The following is a 22,207-nucleotide window of genomic DNA, read 5'->3' on the forward strand; positions in this document are numbered from 1 at the left end:
CTGCCCCGGCCCGCCGGCCGCAGGGACAGGGTCGTCTCCTCCTTGAGGGTGCGGGGGGGCGAAGCCAGCGGGGTGAGTTACGAAGGGTGGCGGAGTGGTTCGATGGAAAGACGGAATTTTTCTCCTGTTTTCCAGCTCTGCCTTGCCATGCCCGGGTGGGGCTGGGCGGCTCTGCGGAGGGCAGGAGCGGCAGGAGCCGGGGGCGGCCGGGCCGGGAGGGTAGTGTGTGTTCTCTCTCACCTCTTAATATACAAATACTGTCAGAACAATCGTATATATTAATATATTAGTCTAGTCTTTTTGGTTAAACTTTAGGCACTGCTTTGGAAGAAGAACGGAGTTTAAAAATTAAAAAAAAAAATAATACTAGTGATTAGCCAGCAGCGTTGGCACATGCGGAGCGGGCGAGGCGGCGGGTTCCTCGGGCAGGGGCCGGTGGGTTTCAGGCCACACGGAGCGGAGGGGCCCCGCACAGCCCCGGGCGCTCCCCGCTCGCCTCCAGCCCGCAGCTCCCGCTCGGGAGGGACGAGGCGAGGGCGGCTGCAGCGCTCAGGGGACCAGCAGCGTATCTGCGCCCGAAGCTCGAGGAAGAGTAGGAGGAGGAAGAGAAGGTCATGGAGAAGCCGGAGCCGGTGGCATCGAAGCTGCCTCGCCGGGAGCCTGAGCGGGAGCCGGTCCGGGAGCCTGAGCGGGAGCCGGAGGTGGAGCCGGCGCTGCTGACGTTGTAGGGGCTGTAGTAGCCCTTGCTGGACTGGGAGGAGGCCTCGAGCAGCCGCAGGCCGGTCCCGTCCTCGATCATGCTTCGGTCCATCGCGTCCTTGTAGGAGATCTTGAGCTTGGTTTTGGGGCAGGTGAGATACTTGGAGTAGGTGTTGACGTCCCGCAGCTTCTGGGCCGTGCGCGTGTCGATGGTGCCCTTCTGCAGCGCCTCGTCCAGGGAGACGCGGCCCTCGACATCGGGCTCGATCAGGCCCCCTGTCAGGTACTGCACCTCCAGGAACCGCTGCCCGGCCTCGTAGTAGAGCCAACCCTTCTTCAGGGCCTGCGCTGCCGACATCTTGGTCTTGGTCCGCGGGTCCTCGAAGCCGTAGAAGGCCTTCTGTGCCAGGTTGATGCGGTCCACCATAATCTTGTCGACCAGGCCCTTGTTCACCGCGTCAGCGACGGAGCACTTGTCCCCGGTGTTGGGGTCGATGATGCCGCCGGTGCAGGCCTGGGCTTCCAGCAGCCTCTGCCCCGTGATGTTATCCACGAGGTTGCGGCGCATGGCCTCGGTGATGGAGACCTTCTCCAGGGTGTCCGTGTCCAGGATGCCCGCCACCGGCCCGGTCTCCTCCGTTGGGTCGCTCCACATGGAGATCTGTGTTCGCGTGGGGGCCGGGCTGACGGTGTAGGAGGAGGAGGATCCTACAGAGGACGACCGCGACCGGAAGCCGCTCATGTTGCCGGAGAGCATGTCCGCGAACTCGGTGATGGAGAGGGTGCCCGAGCGGTACTGGTCCAGGGCTGACTGGTCAATCAGGCCCTTGCTGATGGCGTCGTCGATGTCGTACTGGCGCCCCGAGCGCCGGTCGATGATCATGGACTTCACCACGCCATCAGAGGAGGAGGTGGTGATCTCCTCCCACTCGCACTCCTGCTCCGACAGCTCCAGGTAGGTCTGGTGGTCGATGAGGCCCTTGCGATAGGCTTCATACACGGACATCTCCTTGCCCGTCTCCGGGTCGACGATCACCACCCGGCGCTTGCGGACGGAGGACTTTGAGGAGGTCTTCCTCTCCCGCTTCTTCTCCTTCAGGGGCAGGAGGCAGAGGCCGGTCTCGGGGTCAGTGATGCACCGCTCCATGAGCTGCAGGTAGGTGAGGTTCTCCTCGGTGTTGGGGTCGAAGAAGCCCTTGGTGTCGTCGCTGGGGTCCAGCAGGATCTCATTCATCTCCTCGTCGAAGAGGCCCCTCTTGTAGGCGATCTCCACAGGCAGGCGGTGGCTCTCCTCGGGGTCGATGATGCCTCCCGTCGCGATCTGGGCCTCGAGCAGGCGGATCCCGTGGTCCTTCAGGATCAGGCCCTTCTTCATGGCCTGGAAGAGGGAGATGAGCTTGCCCGAGTAGGGATCCCGGTAGCCGGTGACCGCCCTCTCGGCAGAGAGCAGCTTGTCCTTGAACTCAGGGCCCACGATGCCCATCCGCACAGCTTCCTCCACCGTCAGCTTGAGGCCCTTGATGGGGTCGATCACGTACCCCGTGGCTGCCTGCGCCTCCAGGAGCTCGAAGGCAGTGCCTGGCCTGATGATCCCCTTCTTCATGGCCTGGTACACGGACAGCCGCTCCTTCGTGGAGTCCACAAAGACACCGGCGATACAGCTGGTGCCCTCCAGGAACTTCTTCAGGTTCTTGGAGACCTCCTCAATGGAGGTGAGGCCCTCCTGGAGGCGCTGGGCGGTGGCTTCGTCCATCACCTGCGAACGGACCAGCTCCTCCACGGTGATCTGCTTCCTCAGCCCCCGGAAGGTCAGCTTCCTCGTGTCGCAGAGCGGGAGCAGGAGGAGCCCGCTCTTCTCGTCCTTCCGGCACCGCTTCAGCAGCTGCGTGTAGCTGAGCTTCTCCTCTGTAGACGGGTCCACGTAGCTCCGCACCTCGCTGGGCTCGGAGAGCATGTCGTACGTGTCCTTGTTGATGAAGCCCCGCTGGGAGGCCACCTCCAGGGGCAAGTGGAAGCCCAGGTGCGGGTCGATGACGCCACCGGTGGCTATCTGGGCGTCCAGGAGCTTGAGGGCCTCTTCGCTGGGAATGAGATCTTTCTTCATGGCCTGGAAGACGGAAATCTTCTGCTCGCTGTATGGGTCTCTGTAACCAGTCACGGCCCTCTCTGCCGACAGGAGCCGGTCGTGGATTTCAGGCCCCACCACGCCTTTCCTGACCGCTTCATCGACAGTCAGCATCTCGTTCTTCGCAGGGTCGATCATGAACCCGGTGGCAGCCTGGGCCTCCAGGAGGGAGCGGGCCACTTCGGAGCTGATCAGCCCCTTCTTCAGCGCCTGGTAGATGCTGAGCTTCTGCTTGGAAGAGGGGATGTAGATGCCAGCCACACAACCTGACCCGTAGAGGTACTTCCAGACTGTCTCCACGTCCAGGAGCTCCCGGAAGGTTTTGGAGCCCTGCTTCAGCAGGTTGTAGATGTCCAGAGAGATGATCTTGGCCTCGTAGAGGTCCTCGGCCGTGATGCGGCGCCGGACGTAGTCGTAGGACGTGAGGTTCTGCTGCCGGATGATCTCGGTCTTCTCAATGATCTCAATGATGATGATGATCATGCGCTCCTTGGACACACGGCCCGACTGGAACTCCTCCATGAGGTGCTTCCGCTGCTCCTCGGGCAGCAGGTCTGAGTGCATGATCTCCCACAGCGACATTGAGGAGCCCGCCCTGCTGCCCACGGGGATGTCCACCTGCGTCTCCTCAAACACCTTCCGCGTCTCCGCCTCTGTGTACACCTGGGTGGTCTCCACCACTGTGGGCTTCTCGGGCTCCCGCAGAGGCAGCAGGTACAGGCCTGTCTCGGGATCCTCGATGCACTTCTCCTTCAGCTGCAGGTACGTGAGGTTCTCGTGGGTGTTGGGGTCGAAGAAGCCCTTGGTGTCGTCGCTGGGGTCGGAGAGGGTTCGGTTCATCTCCTGGTCGAAGTAGCCGCGCTGGTAGGCCACCTCCACGGGCAGGCGGTGGCTGTGCACGGGGTCGATGATGCCGCCGGTGGCGATCTGGGCCTCGAGCAGGCGGATGCCGTGCTCCTTGACGATGAGCCCCTTCTTCATGGCCTGGAAGAGGGAGATGGTGTTGCCCGAGTAGGGGTCCTTGTACCCAGTCACAGCTTTCTCGGCAGACAGCAGCTTCTCGTGCAGTTCGGGCCCAACCACGCCAGCCTTCACGGCCTCGTTGACATACAGTTTCCGGTTCTTCACAGCGTCGATCAAGAACCCGGTCGCTGCCTGGGCCTCCAGGAGGACCACGGCGGTGCTGGGCCTCAGCAGGTTCCTCTTCATGGCCTCGTAGATGTTCAGCTTCTCCTTGGTCGCCTCCACATAGACGCCAGCGATGCAGTCGCCGCCATGCAGGAACCTCCTCACCGCATCTGTCTCTGAGAGATCCTTCACCGATTTCTTGCCCTCCTTCAGCTGCTCGTACTGGGCTTTGCTGAGGACGCGGGACTCCACCAGCTCGCTGGCAGGTACAGGTGCCCGCAGGCCGCTGAACGTCAGCTTCTCCTGCTTTTTGGTCTCTGCCTCCTCGATGATGGTGATCACGATCTTGATGATCTTCTCAATGGTCACTTTGCCCGTCTTGTACTGCCGGAGGAGCTCCCGCCTGTGCTCCTCCGTGAAGTACTCGGAGTGGATCAGCTCCCAGATGGTCATTGTCTGGCCCTTGAGGCTGCCCACTGGGACCTCCACGGTCGCCTTGTCGAAGCACTCCTTCGCCTGGCTGTCCGTGTAGACCTCCTCCTGCTGCGCCTGGATGGCTCTGTCTGACAGCGGCAGCAGGCAGAAGCCTGTCTGCTTGTCGCGGTGGCAGCTCCTCTGCAGCTGGGCGTAGCTGAGGTGCTCCTGGGTGTTGGGACAGTAGAAGGCCTTGGCCTCGCCGGGGAGCTCAGCCAGAGCCTCTTTTATCTCCGGGTCCAAGTAGCCGCGCTTGTAGGCGACCTCGAGCGGGAGCCGGTGGCTGTTCACAGGATCGATGATGCCTCCGGTGGCGAGCTGGGCGTCCAGCAGTCGGACGCCGGTGTCGCTGGGGATGAGGCCCTTCTTGAGCGCTTGGAAAAGCGAAACCGTCTGGCCCGTGTAGGGATCCTTGTAGCCAGTCACCGCCTTCTCGGCAGACAGCAGCTTCTCATGAAACTCCGGCCCCACCACCTCGGCCTTCACTGCCTCGTCGACGGAGAGCAGCTTGTTCCTCACGGGGTCGAGGATGTAGCCGGTGGCAGCCTGCGCTTCCAGCAGGGACAGGGCGATCTCCGGCTTCAGCAGGTTCCTCTTCAGGGCGTCGTAGAAACTGAGCTTCTGGCCCGTCGACTCCACCAGGACGCCGGCAATGGCATCCGTGCCCCTCAGGTACTGCCGCACGGACTCCATCTCCGCCACCTCCTTCACAGACCTCTTGCCCTGGTGCAGCTGGTTGTAGAGATCCTTGTTGATGATTTTGCTTTCCAGCAGCTCAGCGGCAGGCACAGGGGCCCGGAGGCCCTCGAAGCACATCTGACTCTTCTTCTCGCTCTCCTCCACAACCGTGATGATGATCTTAATGATCTTCTCCACTGTGATCTTGCCGGTCCTGTACTGCTGGATCAGGTCCCGCTTTTGGTCCTCAGTGAAGTATTCGGAGTTGATGATCTCCCAGATGGTCACCGTCTTCCCTTGGAACTTGCCAAACGGTGCCGTCACCGTGGCCTTCTTAAAGACGTCCTTTGCTTCTTTGTCGGTGTAAACCAGCTCCCGCGCTTTGGCTGCCTGGTCGGTGAGCGGCAGGAGGCACAGCCCCGTCTCTGGGTCAGTCACGCACCGTTCCATGAGCTGCATGTAGGTGAGGTTCTCCTGGGTGTTGGGGTCAAAGAAGCCCTTGGTGTCGTCGCTGGGGTCGGAGAGGACCTGGTTCATCTCCTGGTCAAAGTAGCCGCGCTGGTAGGCAGCTTCAACAGGCAGGCGGTGGCTGTGCACGGGGTCGATGATGCCGCCGGTGGCGATCTGGGCCTCGAGCAGGCGGATGCCGTGCTCCCGGACGATCAGCTCCTTCCTCATGGCCTGGAAGAGGGAGATCTTGTCGCCCGTGTAAGGGTCCTTGTAGCCGGTCACCGCCCGTTCAGCCGACAGCATCTTGTTGTGCAGCTCCGGCCCGATGACCCCCTCCCTCACAGCCTCGTTCACCGAGAGCCTGGCGTTGCGCACGGGGTCGATGATGAAGCCGGAGGCAGCCTGAGCTTCCAGGAGGACGAGCGCGGTGCCCGGGCTGAGCAGCTGCTTCTTCATGGCTTCGTAGATGCTCATCTTCTGATTGGTGGGTTTGATCAACAAACCGGCGATGCTGCTCTTGCCCTGCAGGTACTTCTTGATGTCCTCCCTCTGCGAGAGCTCGCCAACGCTCACCGTGCCCTTCGCCAGCTTCTCGAAGCTCTCCTTGCTCAGAATGCCGGCGTCGGCCAGCTTCTCCGCGGACACCTTCTGGCGGATGCCCTCGAAGGCGAACTCGGGCTCCCCGTTCTGGGCGAAGCCGTCCACCGCGTCCCTGCCGTTGGGCACCGCTTTGCTCTCCTGCAGCTGCGCCGCTGTCACCGCCGCCTCCTGGGGCAGGTCGTCTGTCTGGATCATGATCTCCCGCGTCTGGGCCAGGGCGGCCTTGTACTCCTCCTGCATCTGCTCCAGCCTCTCCCTCAGCTTCTTGTTCTCCTCTTCCAGCAGTTTCTCCTGCTGCTGCCGCTGCTTCTCCAGCTGTTGCAGCTCCTCCTGCTTGTGCCGGACGTTTTCCTCCGCTTCTTTCTGGTGCTTCTGGGCTTCATCCAGCATGGCCTTCAACTGCTGCTTCTCCTGCTCCATCTCCTTCTGCTGCCGCTCCTGCTCCATCTTCAGGTTCTGGGCTTTGTTCACCTCGTCTTTAAAGAGCTTCTCCAGCTTCGTTTTCTCCTCCTCGATGAACTTCTCCTTCTGCAGCAGCGCATCCTTCTCCGTCAGGAAGGTCTGTTGGAGGAGCTGCGTCTCCTGGCGGAGCTGCGCCTGCTGGGCCACCTGCATCTGGGGTGGGAGAGAGGACAGTAGAGTCAGAGCAGCCTCTGCCTGGGGGGCAGCATCAGGGGGGCAGCACAGGGGTATGGGGGGCAGGAGGATGGGCAGGAGGGGTGGCACTGGACTGCGGGGGGTGCAGAGCGACCCGACGGCTCCGCCTCGGCGGTGAAGCGTTACGGGAGCAGAGCTGGGGTTAGGGAGCCACAGCAAACAAGGCGTGGGTGCAGCAAGCGGGGAGGAGACACGAGGGGCGGGGACCCCCTGCTGGTGTTGGAGCTGGGGGCAGCTCTTGGCTACGGAGGGGACTAAGGCAGGAGGTGCCACGGGGCCGAGAAGCCCACGGGTGGTGGGGATCATGGCTCCTGCCGCCGCAGTGGGGGGCAGGTCCCGCTCCGACACCTCCCCGCAGGCTCTGCGGCGCTGCTGCCTCTGCACGTGTCCCCAACCCGCACCTGGGGGTCCTGCCCCCCCAGCAGCCGCTCGCTGTGACCCCCCCGGGCAGAGGGAGATGGATGCTGAGGGGGTGAGGGGAGACTGAGTGACACCTCCGCCTCCTGGAGGGTGCTGGCAGCTCTGCGCCCGGTGGAGCAATGACGGTCCTCGGGGACTGGCCGGCACGGCGCCCGGAGCCAGGACACGGCGAGGGGCGGCCGGGGAGAGGGAAGGGCTCCCTGCATGCCACCACCGCTAAGGGGGACCCGTCACCCAGTACCTCCTCTGCCTTCTGCTGCAGCAGCGCCGCCTCCTGCTTCAGCTTCTCCTTCTCCTGCTCCAGGTCGGCGATGGCCCTCCGCAGCTTCTCAGCGTCCTGGTCGCTCTGGTGCCGCTGGATCTCCAGGGTGTGCACCAGCGTCATCTTCTCCTGCGTGGCCAGCTCGGTCTCGTGCAGCCTTTCGCTGATCTCCTCCGCCTGCTTCTTGAACCGCTTGGCTTCCTCCTCGGCCTTGGCCTGGGCCATGCTCATCTCTGCCACGTGCAGCTTGAGGCGCTCGGCCTCGGCCGTGATCTCCAGCTGCCGCCGGCGCTCGGCCTCCAGGGTTTTCTGGAAGCCCTCGGTCTCCTCGGCCAGGCGCTGCTGCATCTGCTCCTTGTCCTCCTGCAGCCGCTTGGCGTGCTCCTGCGCCAGGTCCTTCTGCTTCTGCAGCACCTCCGCCTCGGCCTTCAGCCGCGTGGCCTCCTGCACCGCCTGCATCTTCTCCTTCAGCATCTTCTCTGCCAGCACCCGCTGCTGCGCCAGGTCGTCCTCGGCCAGCTTCCGCATGCGGGCGGCCTCCTGGGCCTCCACGCTGAGCCGGGCCACCTCCTCCGCCACCTGCTTCATCTTCTCGGCCTCCTCCGCCAGGAACTTCTGCGTGTTGTCCTTGTCCTTGAGGATCAGCGCCTTGTTCTCCTCCTCGATCCGGTTCTTCAGCTTCGCCAGCTCCTCCATCTGCACCCGGACCTTGAAGAGCTCCTCCTCCACCTGGGCCTTCTGCCGGACGGCGTCGGTCACCTCCTCCTTCAGGCGCTGCAGCTCCTCGTCCAGGATGCCCTTCTGGTGGTCCGTCTCGTCCAGCTGCAGCTTCACCTTGGTCAGCTCCTGCTCCACCTGCGCCTTCTGCCGCAGCGTCTGCTCGGCGAACTTCTTGTGCTTCTCCATCTCAGCGTCCGCCAGCTGCTTCTGCCGCAGGGCCGCCTGCTCCGCCTGCGCCCGCTTGGCAGCCTCCAGCTCGGCCTCCTTCCGCAGCTTCTCTGCGTCTGCCTGCGCCTGCGCCTTGGCCTGCGCCTCCTCCTCTGCCCGCTGCTTCAGCCGCTCAGCCTCCTCCACGCGCTGCCGGGAGAGGCTGGCGTCCTGCTCGGCCTTGCTGCGGGCGAACTCGGCCTCCTCAGCCGCCCGCCGGGCCCGCTCGGCCTCCTCCCGCAGCCGGTCCAGGAGGCTCTGCTCCTGCTGCCGCGTCTGCAGCAGCTCCTGCTCCTTCTGCTGCACGGCGGCCAGGTGGGCCTTCTCCTCCGCCGCAATCCGCTTCTGCGCCGCTTCCCGCGCCAGCTGGATCTGCCGCTCCGACTCCTTCTCCGCCAGCTCCTTCTGCCGCCTGGCCTCCTCCACCATGGCCTTCAGCCGCTCCACCTCCTCCAGGGCCAGCCGCCGCTGCCGCCCGGCCTCCTCCTCGGCCACCAGGATGGCCTGCACCTTCTCCTCGGCCTCCCGCCGGCGGCCTTCCTCCTCCAGCGCCAGCGCCCGCTGCCGCTCGGCCTCGCGCTCGGCCTGCTCCCGGCTGCGCTGCACCTCCTCCGCCTCCCCGCGGATGCGGCTCAGCTCCCGCTCCAGGTCGGTCTTGCCTGCCGAGGCCTTCTCGAAGCTGGCCTTGAGGGCGCGGATCTCCTCCTCCACCTGCCGCCGCTGCCGTAGCGTGTCCTCCACCAGGCCCTTCTGCCGCTCCAGCTCGCTCTCCGAGGAGCGCTTCAGCAGGGCGATCTTCTCCTCGATGTCCTGCTTGTGCTGGGCCGCCTGCTCCTCCAGCAGCTTGCGCTGGTAGGCCTCGTCCTCCGCCAGCCGCCGCAGCCGCTCGTTCTCCGCCTCCTTCTCCTTCAGGGCGATCTCCGCCTCCGCCTTCAGCCGCGAGGCCTCGTTGATGGCCGCCAGCTTCTCCTTCAGGATGCGCTCGGCCTCGGCCCGCTGCCGCCCGGCCTCCTCCTCCGCCAGCTGCCGCTGCCTCTTGGCCTCTTCGGAGAGGGCCCGCAGCCGGGCAGCCTCCTCGGCCAGCTCCCGCAGCTTGCTGGCCTCGGCCTCCAGCCGCTGCTTGGACTTCTCGCTGGTGGAGCGTGACTCCTCCTCCGTCTTGGCCTTGCTCTCCAGCAGGATCTCCATCTCGGCCCGCAGCTTGGCCAGCTCCTCCTCCACCTCCTTCCTCTTCTGGATGGCCTCGCTCACCTCCTTCTTCAGCCGGAAGAGCTCCTCCTCCAGGAGCAGCCGTTGCTGCTCCCCGTTGTCCATCTCGGCCTTCAGCCGGATCAGCTCCTGCTCCGCCGCCAGCTTCTGCTGGGCCGTGCCCTCCGCCAGCTCCCGCTGCTTCTCCAGCTCCTCCTCGGCCAGCTCCTTCTGCCGCAGGGCCGACTCCTCCGCCTTGGCGCGCTTGCGGGCCTCCCGCTCCGCATCCTCCTTCTGCTTCTCCGCCTCCTCCTGCGCCAGAGTCTTCTTGTGGGCCACCTCCTCCGCCTGCAGCCGCAGCCGCAGTGCCTCGTTGGCCTTCTGCCGCCAGCGTTCCAGCTCCTTCTCGGCCTCCTCCCGCAACTGCTCAGCCTCCAGCTGCTGCTTCTTCAGCCGCTCGGCCTCCTCCTGCAGGTGGGCCACGGTGATGTGCTCCTGCTGCAGCGACAGCTCCAGCTGCGCCGTCTTCTCGGCGAAGGACAGCCGCTTGCTCTGCAGCTCGGCCTCAGCGCTGCGCTGGGCCACCTCCTGGGCCACCTGGATCTGCCGCTCCTTCTCGGCCTCCGCCTGCCGCATGCGCCGCTCGGCCTCCTCGGCCTGCAGCCGCAGCTTCTCCAGGTCGGCCACCGCCTTCTGCTTCTCCCGCGCCGCGTCCCGCTCCGCCTGCACCTTCCGCTTCAGCTCCTCCTCCGCCTCCCGCTTCTTCTGGCTCTCCTCCTTCACCTGCCGGCGCAGGCGCTCGGCCTCCTCCTGCGCCTGCCTCTTCTGCCGCTCGGCATCCTCGGCGCGTGCCCGCAGCTCCTGCAGCTCCGTCTCGGCGCCCACCCGCTGCTTCTCGGTGCTCTCCAGCTGCAGGCGGATGAGCCGAATCTCCTCCTCCACCTTCTTGCGGTTGTACTCGGCCTCCTCGATGAGCTTGACCTTGGACTTGATCTGGTGGTCAGAGTTCTGCCGCAGCTGCATCAGCTCCTGCTGGATGTTCTGCTTCTGCTGCTCGGCGTCCACGGCCACCACCTCCCGCCGGGTGACCTCCTCCTGCATGCGGAGCTGCAGCTCCCGCGCCTCCGCCTCTGCCTGCGCCTTGGCTTTGGCGTGGGCCTCGGCCAGCTGCCGCTGCTTCTCCAGCTGGGCCTCCACCTCCGCCAGCCGCTTCCTCTCCTCCTCCTTCAGCTTCTCGGCGGCTTTCTGGAGGGGAAAGAGGGTGCAGAGAAAACAGAGAGGGGAGAGAGAGAGAAATCACAAGGGATGCGACCGAGCCGCGGCGTCAACGCCAGCCACAACCACGCACCCCCAAGAGATGGGGCGGTCCGGGGCGGAGGGGTGGAGGATGATCATGGAATGGCTTCGGGTCCCTGGGCCTCCCCACGAGCCGGAGGCGGTGACACCAGCTTCCAGAAGACGTGCGGCAGACGGGGGACACATGGCCACCGGCGGCTCGCTCGGCACAGCGCGGGCGGGCAGGCAGGCGACAGCACCGAGATGGCAAGCGTGGAAAGTGGGATGGCCACAGACCGACAGAGAGGGAACGGAGCGCCAGCAAAGCCCAAAGCGATGGAGACGGATGCCAGCAGCTCGCACGCCCACCACCGTGCCCACCGCCCTCCGGGGACAGCCCTGCCCCTGCCCCCCGCAGCAGGCAGCTCCCCCATGCTCCCGTCGGGGCTCCCGGTGCGAGAGAGGCCAGCACGGAGAGCTGCCACCTCGGGGACAGGAGAGACTCAGCCAGAGCGCGGGGACCGAGCGCAGCTGGGGCCGAGGGAGGGGCTGGCGGAGCTCTCCTGCCCGGGAAAGCCTCGGCCATGCAGGAGAGCGATCCCAGCTCCGGCCCGTGTGCTCCGGCCGGGCCGGGTCCCGCCCCGACTCGGCACCGTCAGCGTGTGTGCGGGTGAGCCGGACCCCGCGCCGTGGGGCCAGGTCCCCTCGTGACACCCCAAAAAAGCGCAGCGGGGGGTGCGAGAGCAGAGGGCGAGCGGCTCGCGGAGGACAGGAGCGCGGCGAGCAGGAGGGGCTTGCAGGCGGGCGGGGGTGAGGCCGAGGGACGCCACGGGGAGGGGGGGCATGCGCAGAGTGAGTACCTGGTGCAGGGCTGCCAGAGTCATCCTGGTTTTTTTTTACCCTCCATTAGATCCCCACCAACACAAACATCCCCCAAGACAAAGCACTGGCAAAGCGGCTCGGCTTCCGAGGGCAGAAACCAAGAGTTAGAGAGGTCACCGAGAGAGAGAACACCCGCGGGCGCCGGTCCCGCCGCGCCGGCTCGTGCGGAAGGCGGGTGCCCACTGCGCTCCGTGTATCTGGGAAGTGCCTCCTACCACCAGTCACGCCAGAGCCCAGCGGTGTCGCGGGCCGGCCCTCCCGGCTGCGCCCAGAGCCGGCGCCTTCGGTCCCGGGAGCCCGGATCAGAGCGGGGTTAGAGGCCATGGGCCAGCGTTAGTGATGGGGGGGGGCCGGCAGTCGCCACGAACTGTGTTCCCCGCCGTTACCCCGCGCGCCGCTCCCCTACCTCCTCCTCCTCCAGCCGCCGCAGCGTCTCCGTGATGAACTTGATGTACTGGCTGGTGAGCGTGGTCAGCTCGCTGTACCGCGTCCGCAGGTCCACGTACTGCGGAGACGGCACAGCTCAGCGGGGCGGAGGGAGCGCGCCCGCGGCCCCCCCAGTCCCGCTGCCCCGACAGCAGCGGCGGGGCCGGACAGAGCCGAGCCCTCACGCCACCCCTCCACCCTACCCACCCCTTGGGCAAAGCACCGTGGCCCCCGGCCGCTGGGGACGGAGCTGCCGGGCTGGGTTGCATGCGGAGACCCGCTGGGCACCCCGGGGGCCCCCCCCTCACCTCCTGGATGATGCTGTCGGATGCCGACTGCACTTTGGGCTTCTTGGCCGGCGAGGCCATGGGCTCCACCTGCGCCTTGAAGCTCACCAGCTGCAGCTCATAATCCTGCCGGGAGAGGGGTCCTCAGCACACCGGCCAGGGTCCCCCGCAAGCCCCCCAAGCCCCCCGGGGCCACCTGGGCACGGCAGGGAGGCCAGCCCAGCGCAACGGGCCCACCTTGATGGCATCGATGTACTGCTTGGCGTAGCGCTGGCACTCCTCCACCTTCTCCTTGTTGCGGTCACACTCCTCCAGCAGTTTCTGGGGGAAACACAGAACCCCAGAATCATCTCAGCTGGAAAAGCCCTTGCAGCTCCTCCAGCCCAACCATGACCCCCCCCGACCCTTCCAACTCCCCCAGATCCCTCAGCGCTGGCTCAGCCCGACTCTTCAACCCCTCCAGGGATCCCGAGGACTCCCCCCTGCCCTGGGCAGCCCATTCCAACGCCCAACAGCCCCTTCTGCACAGAAATCCTTCCTCAGAGCCAGCCTGACCCTGCCCTGGGCAGCTTGAGGCCATTCCCTCGGGGCCTGGCGCTGGGGCCTTGGCTCCAGAGACTCATCCCCCCTCTCTGCCCCCTCCTGGCAGGGAGTTGCAGAGGGCCAGGAGGTCTCCCCTCAGCCTCCTCTGCTCCAGACTGAACCCCCCCAGTTCCCCCAGCCGCTCCCCAGCAGACCTGTGCTCCAGACCCTGCCCCAGCCCCGTTGCCCTTCTCTGGCCACGCTCGAGTCATTCAATGGCCTTTTTGGGGTGAGGGGCCCAGAACTGAACCCCCTCAGCGAGGGGCGGCCTCCCCAGTGCCGAGCCCAGGGCTCAGACCCCTTCCCTGTCCCTGCTGGCCACACCAGGGCTGACACCAGCCAGGATGCCGTTGCCCTCCTTGGCCCCCTGGGCACACTCTGGCTCATTCTCAGCCCCCCAGCCCCTCTCTGACCGGCAGCTCTCCAGCCACTCCTCCCCAGGCCTGTAGCCCTGCTGGGGGTTGTTGTGGCCCAAGGGCAGCCCCCGGCATTTGCCCTCAGTGAAACTCCCCCAGTTGGGCTCAGCCCATGGCTCCAGCCTGCCCAGGTCTCTCTGCGGTGCCTCCCCACCCTCGAGCAGACACGCCGGGGTGAGCCTGTAGCCGTGGCCGTGGCCTACCAAAAGCAGGGGCTGACTGCGGCGCGGGCGATACCTTCTCCTGCAGCAGCTGCTCCCGCACGGTCTTGCTGTCGGTGATGGGCACCGCCTGGATCTTCTCCTGCCGCTGCTTGGCGTCCTGGATCCAGCGCAGCAGCCCGTCGCAGCTCTCGCGGTAGTAGCGCAGCTGGCGGCCCAGCTGGTCGAGCTCGCGCTGGCGCAGGTCGCTCTGGGCCAGCACGGCTTGCCAGCGCTCCAGCAGCTGCTGGACTCTCTCCCGGTAGCGGTCGAGGTCCACGTCGCGCTCGCTGTGGCCCCGCACCATCCGCTCGTTGACGTCCTTGGCCTTGCTCAGGTCCGTCTCCAACGTGCTGAAGAAGGGCTGGTGGCCCTCGGCCTGCGCCCGCAGCCGCTGCGGCAGACGGAGCATGGCTCAGCCACGGCCACGGCCCCCCCTGCTCCCCCCGCCGCCACTGGGCTGCCCCGTTACCTTCAGCTCGGCCTTGCTGGCCTCCAGCTCCTTGAGGTCAGCCGGCACGGTCTGCACGTCCTTCAGCTGGTCCTCGTACTTCTTGACCAGCTCCTCGGCCCCCTGAGTGCTGCGGATCACCAGGTTGATGGTTTTCAGCCTGCGGGGAGAGGAGATGGGCTCAGTGGTGCTGGGCGTGGTGCTGGGCACGGTGGGCAGGACCCCTGGGCCCACCGAGCCCGGCTGGGCTAGCTGAGGAGCCACGCGGGCCACTCACTTCTCCAGGTAGATGCTGGAGAGGCTGTACACCCGCTCCATCTTCTGCAGGGTGATCTCCAGCTCGGAGCGCAGGACGGGGGCCGAGCTGGCCGGCTCCGGCTGCGCCAGCACCTCCTCTGTCTTCTCGCTGACCTTGTCCAGGTTCTTCCTGATGCCCTCCAGCTCCAGGTGGATTTGCTGCGGGGACAGGAGGGTCCCTCAGCCCCCACCCAGCGCCCACCGGGGCCAAGCCCCCCCCCATAACACCACATCACTTCGAGCTGCTTCCTCCTCCACCCGCTCCCGCTCCGCTGACCGGTGGGTGTGGGTGGGCACAGGGACTTTCACACTCGTGGGGACAGACTTGTGCCACCGGATCCAAACACGTCTGTCTGTGGGTTTGTATGTTGTGTGTTTGAGAACACGCGTGTCTGTATGTGCTGGTTTATGGTACCACACAGTAAGTCAGTGTGAGAAATCCCAAATTAGAACCACAGAATCCTTCGGGTTGGAAAAGCCCCTCGGGGTCATCGAGTCCAACCCTCAGCCCGACTCTACAAAGCTCTCCCCTACCCCACATCCCCCACAGCTCATCCCAACGGCCCTGAAACCCCCCCAGGGATGGGGACTCCCCCCTCCCTGGGCAGCCTCTTCCACTCTCGGACCACTCTTGCTGGGAAACATTTTCTCCTCCTGCCCAGCCTGAGCCTCCCCTGGGGCAGTTTCCAGCCGTTCCCTCTTGTCCTGTCCCTGATCCCCTGGGAGCAGAGCCCAGCCCCAGCCTCTCTGCAATGTCCTGGCAGGAGCTGCAGAGAGGGATGAGGGCTCCCCTCAGCCTCCTCCTCCTCACACTGAACACTCCCAGCTCCTGCCCTGCCTCCTCACAGGATTGATTCTCCAGCCCTTCCCCAGCCTCGCTGCCCTCCTCTGCCCTCGCTCCAGCCCCTCCAGATCTCTCTCGGGTTGAGGTGCCCAGACCTGGACACAACCCTCCAGGTGTGGCCTCCCCAGTGCAGAGCACAGGGGGACTGTCACCTCCCTGTCCCTGCTGGCCACACTAGTGCTGACCCAAGCCAGGAGGCCGTTGGCTTTCTTGGCCACCCGGGCACACTGCTGGCTCCTGCTCAGCTGCTGGTCACTGAGAACCCCCAGACCCTTCTCCCCCAGACAGCTCCAGCCACAGGGGGCTGTGGTGGCCCAAGGGCAGGCCCTGGCACTTGTCATCTTTGAATCTGTAGTTCAGTGGCTATTTCAATTGTAGCGTATCTTGCTGAATCATTTAGTAACTCTTTAAATCGGTTAATGATTAAGCGCTGTTAATCATCAATAAATCCCGATTTGCTGCTAAACCACCACCACATCGATCCTGCCAGCCCGGCACCGCGGGCACGCCCCGAGCAGCGGCAGGACAGGGCCCCGTGGCCCGTCGGCGCAGGTCGGTGGCCAGCGGCCCCGCTGGGGGGTCCCCGGGCGGCCGCGGGCGCGTACCTGCTGCTCGGCGAGGCGCTGGGCGCACTCCTGCAGCGGGTCCTTGTCGAGGGGCAGGCGGATCTTGTGGACCGTGCGGGTCTCGCAGCCCTCCAGCTGCAGGCGGATGTCCTTCAGCTGCGAGATGTAGCTCCTGCACAGCGACTCGTCCTGCTCCCCTGTGGCGACACGGGGACGGGGCGGTGACCGCAGGGACACTGGGATGGGGTCAGTGACCGCAGGGACACGCGGGATGGGGTCAGTGACCACGGGGACACCGGGATGGGTTAGTGCTTTTTGGGGATACTGGGGATGGGTTAGTGATGGTGGGAACCCTGGGGAACAGGTTAGTGCCCATGGGGACACCAGGGGATAGGTTAGTGACTGTGAGGACACTGGGGACAGGTTAGTGCTCGTTGGGGACACTGGGAATGGGTTAGTGATGGTGGGGATCTTGGGGGACAGGTTAGGGCCTGTGGGGACCCTGGAGATCGGTTAGTGCTTGTTGGGGACACTGGGGATGAGTTAATGTCTGTGGGGACCCCAGGGATGGGTTAGTGGCTGTGGGGACACGGGATGGGTTAGTGCTCGCTGAAGACACTCAAGGATGGGTTAGTGATGGTGGGGACCCTGGGGACAGGTTAGCACCTGTGGGGACACCAGGGGATGGGTTAGTGACAGCAGGGACCATGAGGACAGATTAGTGGCCACGGGGACCCCAGGGATGCCCCGGGGAGCGGGGGGCAGCCTGCAGCAGGGGAGGGGGGGGTCTCACCTTTCTCCTGGCTGCGCAGCAGCAGCTCGTACTTCTGGGTGCAGGCGTTGTACTCGCGCTCCACGTGCAGCCGGTCGTCGGGCTGGAAGCTCTGCGCGTCCTGGCTGTCCCGCAGGAACTCCTGGTAGTGGGTCTCGAGGCTGCGCAGGACCTGCCGGCACTCCTCCGGCGGCAGCGTGCGGAACTGGGGGGAGAGGGCGCCGTGAGTCCCCCCGCTGCCGCGGGACCCCCTGCTGACGCTGTGACAGCAACGCCCAACACCCACGGACCGAGCTCGCTGCTCTACGGCACTGGGGCACCCGAGGGTGGGGGGTCCCCTTTTCCTACACACGCCCCCCTCCCCCTTTCCTCCCTCTCTCTGCTCTCTCTCTTCCTCACACACGTCCACATGCAGAAGTTTTGTACAAAGTGTGTGATCAGTCGATTGCTGATGGGTTCTTGGGAAAACGATCTCATCGCTGTTATCAGCGGATCCTTCAGAGGGCCTCCATCTGCTCATGGGGGATTGTCAGCTGATGGTGGCCGGGAGGGTTCTTGGTCGATCGTTGCCAAATTCCCCCGTTCCCTCCACGAAGTTCTCAACCAATGAAGTCGCCACCCGAACTGCCCCTCGGAGCCCCTGTCCCGCCCAGACCCCCCCGCAGTGACCGGCCCTTCCCACACAGGCCGGCTCTTGGGGAATCCCAAAGATTCCCCCCCCTCGCATCCCACCGCGTGGGCCGAGACGCCCCCAGGCCCTGTCCGGGGGACACTCACGGTGAGGTGGGACCAGGCCTGGATCTGCTGGATGTCGCGGGTCAGGTACTGCCAGGCCAGGAGGCTCCTCAGGTCCAAGTGCAGCTGGTGCCAGAGCCCCAGGAGGTGCTGGTGGGCGGCCTCCAGCCTGCGGGGGGGCGTGAGCCAGGGGGGCAGCGTGAGCCCGGGAGGGACCCCGCGGCGGGGCTGATTTTGGGGTGTGGGGTGAGGGGGGGGTCCCGTCGCGCCTCACCTGTGCACGGCGTCCAGCGCCTCCTTGTTGGGGGGCGGCAGGAGGAAGCAGACGGAGGGGACGACGGCCTCGCCCCCCCCCACGCCCGCCACCCGCCACTTGTGGGGCTGCGCGTTGCTGAGCAGGGCGCAGGTGTCCCCCTTGTGCACCGTGATCTGGGGGACACACACACACTCGGTCGGCCCGAGCCGGGGGGGGTCCCCTCGTGTGTGTGTCCCCCCATCCCCGCTCCCCCTCGTTACCTCCATCTGTTTGTAGTCGCAGACGGCCTGGACGGGGGGGCGGCCCTGCAGGGGGGCGCCGGGGCTGCGGGGCTTCAGCTGGACGATGGCCTTGGCGCGGCGTGACAGCCCCCCCAGCTGCCCCCCGTAATCCGCCAGCTGCTCCTTCTGCTCCTGAGGGAGACACGGGGTCAGGGGGGCACCCCGCGGGGGGGGTGTCACTGCAGAGAGGGTCTGGGGGGTGGGGGGAGGAAATTGGGAGTTGCTGGAGAGAATTGGGGGGGGGTCACCCCTGCAGCGGCGAGGGGGGTGTCACCCTGGGGTGCTGCAGAGGGGCTCAGGCACCAGGAGGGGGGGAGCGCCCCTGGGGGGTCACTCCAGGGTGCTGTAGCAGGGCCAGTATGTGGGGGTGTCACCCTGGCACCCCACAGCTGGGCACACGTGGAAGGGGGGCCACTCCTGGTGGGGTTCACTCTTTGGGGGGTGTCTCACATTTGGGGGGGTCACCCTGGGGTCTGTAGCGGGGTGGGGTGTTGCCTCTTGGGCTGCAGCGGGGCTTGTGCTTTTGGGGGGGTCACCCCCGGGGCCTCACGCTTTGGGGGGGTCCCGCTCTGGGGGGGTCCCACATTGGGGGGTCCCGCTCTGGGGGGGGTGCTCACCACACAGTCCTGCAGCAGATCCTCCAGGCGCGTGACGGTGACGCTGCGGTCGCACGAGTATTTCTTCTTCATGTTCTCCTGGGTCTTGCGCAGGAACTCCTCGGCCTCCTTCACATCGGCAAAGAACTGGGGGGGCGCAGGGGGGTGCTCAGCGGCGGTGGGTGGCTGCGGGGTGGGGAGGGCCCCCCAATCCCCCCCAGTCCCCCCGTACCTGGAAGTAGGCGCTGTTCTCCTTCAGGTGGGCCTCGATGCAGCAGCAGAGCTGGAGCATCCAGCTCCACTGGGTCTGCAGCGCCGCCAGGAACGCCTGCAACGGCACCGCCACCGGTCACCGAGGGCACCGCCAGTGGCGCCGGCACCAGTCACAAAATGGCAACGGCACTGCCACCGGTCACCGACGGCACCGCCACCAGTCACCGAGGGCACCGCCAATGGCACCGGCACCAGTCACAAAACGGCAACGGCACCGCCACCGCCAACGGCACTGGCACTGGTCACCAACGGCACCGATACCAGCACCAGCCCCCAATGGCACTGCCAACGGCACCGGTCACCGGTGGCAATGGCACCAGCACCGGCACTGCCAACAGCACCAACACCCACACCGGCACCAGCCGGAGTCACCAGCGGCACCAACACCGGGAACAGCCGGAGCCACCACCAGCGCTGCCACGGGCACCGGCACGGCCCTGCCGCTTCTACCCGCTGCCGGCCCCCCCAGCCCCCCGCACGCTGCCCAGTGCCCCACACCACTGCCCCAGCCCCCCCGGCCCCCCCGGCCCCCCCACCTCCAGCGTCTGCCTCCCCGGGTGCTCGTCCCGCAGCAGCCGCTCGCCGCTGCCCTGCAGCTCCTTGATGCGCCGCTCCCGCAGCTCCAGCTCCCGCATCAGCGCCTGCGCGGCCGGGGAGGGGGGTGAGCAACGGCCCCCCAGGGCCAGCACGGGGCGGGGGGGGTGTCTGTGTGTCTGGGGGGGGGGGGAACGGGGGGGCATGGGGGGATGGGAGGAGGGCAGGGCAAGGGGCACTGGGGGATGGGGGGGGCAGCAAAAGATGGGTCTGGGGGTGCTCAGGGGGGGACACACGAGCTCTGAGGATGCTCGGGGTGGGGGACACAGGCTTTGGGGGTGCTCAGGGTGGGGAACATGGGCTCTGGGGGGACACACGGGCTCTGGGGTTGCTCAAGGGGGGGATCATGGGCTCTGGAGGGACACATGGGCTCTGGGGGCGCTCAGAGGAGGGGACACAGGCTCTGGGGGCGGGACACGGGTTCTGGGGGTGCTCTAGTGGGGTACACGGGCTCTGGGGGCGGACAGGGGCTCTGGGGGTGCTCGGGGGGCCAGGATAGGCCCACGCTGACGCCCGTACCGAGTAGTTCTCCTTCTTGGCCGCCATGTTGGGGTTGCGCTCGCTCCAGTCGAAGGTCACCTCCTCCTCCTCCTTCTCGTTCAGCCACATCAGCTCCTTGGTGGCGGCGCTGACGAAGCCGTGGAGGCTCTCGAGGTGCCGCAGCCGGGACTTGGAGGAGTTCTGGGGGGGGTGTGCAAGGACAGGCTGTGTCTGCACCCCCCCACACATCCCCCATGGCCTGCACCCCCCTCCCCACATCTCCCCCCATCCTCCTCCCCACACATCTGCCCCCCCAACACCCCCCCCCCATCACCCCCCATCCTCCCCCCGGTGTCCTTCTCCCCCACATCCCCCCCATGTCCTGTACCCTCCTCCCCCCCACGCCCTGCAGCCCCCATGCCCTCCCGTCCCCCCCACCCCCTCGCGCCCCCCCTCACCAGCAGCTTGCCATACTGCAGGTCCAGCTTGCCCAGACACTCCCTGTAGGCGTTGCGGGGGCCGGGGGAGAGCTGGGCCTGGGGGGATACGTCCTGTGAGCTCGGGGACCCCCCTCCTGACCCATGCCCCCAGCGGCAGCAGCACCCGACCCCCCCCCAGAGCACCCCCGAAAGTCCTGGGGATGGACCCCAACAGCGGGGGCAGCAGGGGGAGGCAGCCCTGGGGTATGAGGGGTTGGGGGGCAGCGGGGTGCCCTCAGGGCTTCGTGTCCCCCGGCCTGATGGGGCACAGAGGGGCTACAGAGCCTGCGGGGGCAGAGCTGGGTCTGGTGGGGGGCTGGGACAGGCTGCCCCCCCCAGACCCTCCCCCCCCAGGCTGAGCAGAGCCACTGCAACTCGGGGGACCCTGGGAGCAGGGGCGGGGGCAGCCTGGGGGGACTCTGGGAGTGGGGTCAACCCTGGGAGGGACCCCCAGGAGCAGAGGAGGTCTGGGGGGACCCCGGGAGAGAGGGCAGCGCCAGCAGGACCCCAGGGAAAGGGGAAGTGCCAGGGGGTTCCCCAGGAGCAGGAGCAACCCTGGAGGGACCCCAAGAATGGGAGTGAGGACAGGCCCAGGGACACCCCAGGAGCAGAGGCAACCTGGGGGACCCCAGGAGATGGGACAGCCCCAGGGGCCACCCCAGAGGCAGGAGCAGCTCTGGAGGGACCCCAAAAGCAGAAGAAGCCCTGGGGGCACCCCAGGAACCGTCCCAGGGGGACCCCAGGAGAAGGGGAAGTGCCAAGGGGACCCCCAGGAGCAGGAGCAGCCCTGGAGGGACCCCGGGAGCCACAAGCCCCGGGGGGACCCCAGGAATGGGAGTGGGGGCAGCCCCAGGGGGACCCCCAGAGGCAGGAGCAGCCGCGGAGGGACCCGGGGCGCAGGGCGATGGCCAGGGGGGGCCGGCGGCGGGCGGCTCACCTCGTCTGCCCGCGCCCGCTCGATCTTGGTGCGGAACTCCTCGATGGAGTGGTGGAGGCCGCGGTGGGCGCCCAGGTGGGACTCCACGGTGGGCAGGTCCATGCCCCACTCGGCCGCCGCCAGCCGCCGCTGGTTCTCCTCCACCCAGGCCAGCAGGTCCTGCAGGTACCGCAGCGTCGCCTCGTCCAGCTCCTGCCGCGGGCGCTGCCCCAGCGGCGCCGTCACCGTCACCGCCGCCGCCGGCGCCCCCGACTTCAGGCGCAGGTTGTACTCGGTGCGGATGGCCACCAGGCGCTCGTGCAGGCGGTACACCCTGCGGGGACACGGGGCGCTGGGGGGCACGGGGGGCGCAGGGGGACACGGGGCGCATGGGGGGCGCAGGGGGATTTGGGGAGGTGGGGGGCACAGGGGGCATGGCAGGCTTGAGGGGCACAGAGAGCACCAGGGGTGCAGAAGACATGGGGGACATGGGGGTCACAAGGGGCTTGGGGGACTTGGGGACATGGGGCCATGGGGGGCACGGGACGCTTGAGGGGCACGGTGGACATGGGGGACATGGGGGCACAGGTGTCATGTGGGACACTAGGAACACACAGGGCTTGGGGGACACAGGGGACATGGGGGCACAGGGGCTGTGGGGGACATGGGGGACATGAGGGGCTTGGGGGTCATGGGGGACACAGGGGACTTGGGGGGCACAGGACGTGGGCTGGTGCCGTGGTGTCAGTGCCGGTGGGGGGGTCAGTGGGGGGGCCGGCGTTGGTGCCAGGGGTGGGGGGCCGTACCTGCGGTACATCTGCTCGCCCTGGGGGTGTCGCCCGTCCTTAAGCGTCTGGACGTCGTTGAAGAGCAGCCGGATCATGGCGTCCGCCTTGTCCAGGTCCCGCTCCACCTCAGCCGCCTTCTGCGGCGCCTTCCCCGCGCTCAGCAGGCGCACGTCCTGTGGGGGGGGCAAGGGGGGGTCAAGGGC

The 22,207-nt window shown here is 66.7% G+C and overlaps 1 protein-coding gene across 15 annotated transcripts in view; it reads right to left on the reverse strand.

The window, feature by feature from the left end:
- Positions 1-272: 272 nt before the first annotated feature.
- Positions 273-22,207, reverse strand: part of LOC141957208 (plectin-like) — a 50,758-nt gene continuing 28,823 nt past the window's right edge. For 14 of the 15 annotated variants that reach the window (XM_074898261.1, XM_074898257.1, XM_074898260.1 and 11 more), the window contains 20 exons: positions 22,023-22,177; positions 21,238-21,550; positions 20,280-20,357; positions 19,861-20,022; positions 19,284-19,388; positions 18,707-18,802; positions 18,496-18,621; positions 17,858-18,010; positions 17,616-17,770; positions 17,384-17,510; positions 16,628-16,811; positions 15,874-16,031; positions 14,405-14,583; positions 14,149-14,287; positions 13,714-14,070; positions 12,716-12,799; positions 12,500-12,604; positions 12,172-12,270; positions 7,473-10,853; positions 273-6,769 (listed from right to left, as the gene is read on the reverse strand). In XM_074898261.1, coding sequence (XP_074754362.1) covers positions 443-6,769; positions 7,473-10,853; positions 12,172-12,270; positions 12,500-12,604; positions 12,716-12,799; positions 13,714-14,070; positions 14,149-14,287; positions 14,405-14,583; positions 15,874-16,031; positions 16,628-16,811; positions 17,384-17,510; positions 17,616-17,770; positions 17,858-18,010; positions 18,496-18,621; positions 18,707-18,802; positions 19,284-19,388; positions 19,861-20,022; positions 20,280-20,357; positions 21,238-21,550; positions 22,023-22,177 — 12,483 coding nt within the window. In that variant the 3' untranslated portion in view covers positions 273-442. The remainder of the gene's footprint in view (positions 6,770-7,472; positions 10,854-12,171; positions 12,271-12,499; positions 12,605-12,715; positions 12,800-13,713; positions 14,071-14,148; positions 14,288-14,404; positions 14,584-15,873; positions 16,032-16,627; positions 16,812-17,383; positions 17,511-17,615; positions 17,771-17,857; positions 18,011-18,495; positions 18,622-18,706; positions 18,803-19,283; positions 19,389-19,860; positions 20,023-20,279; positions 20,358-21,237; positions 21,551-22,022; positions 22,178-22,207) is intronic. The other variant, XM_074898270.1, reaches the window with a different exon arrangement.

Source organism: Athene noctua, chromosome 2 (assembly GCF_965140245.1).
Source record: "Athene noctua chromosome 2, bAthNoc1.hap1.1, whole genome shotgun sequence".
Classification (NCBI taxonomy): Eukaryota; Metazoa; Chordata; class Aves; order Strigiformes; family Strigidae; genus Athene; species Athene noctua.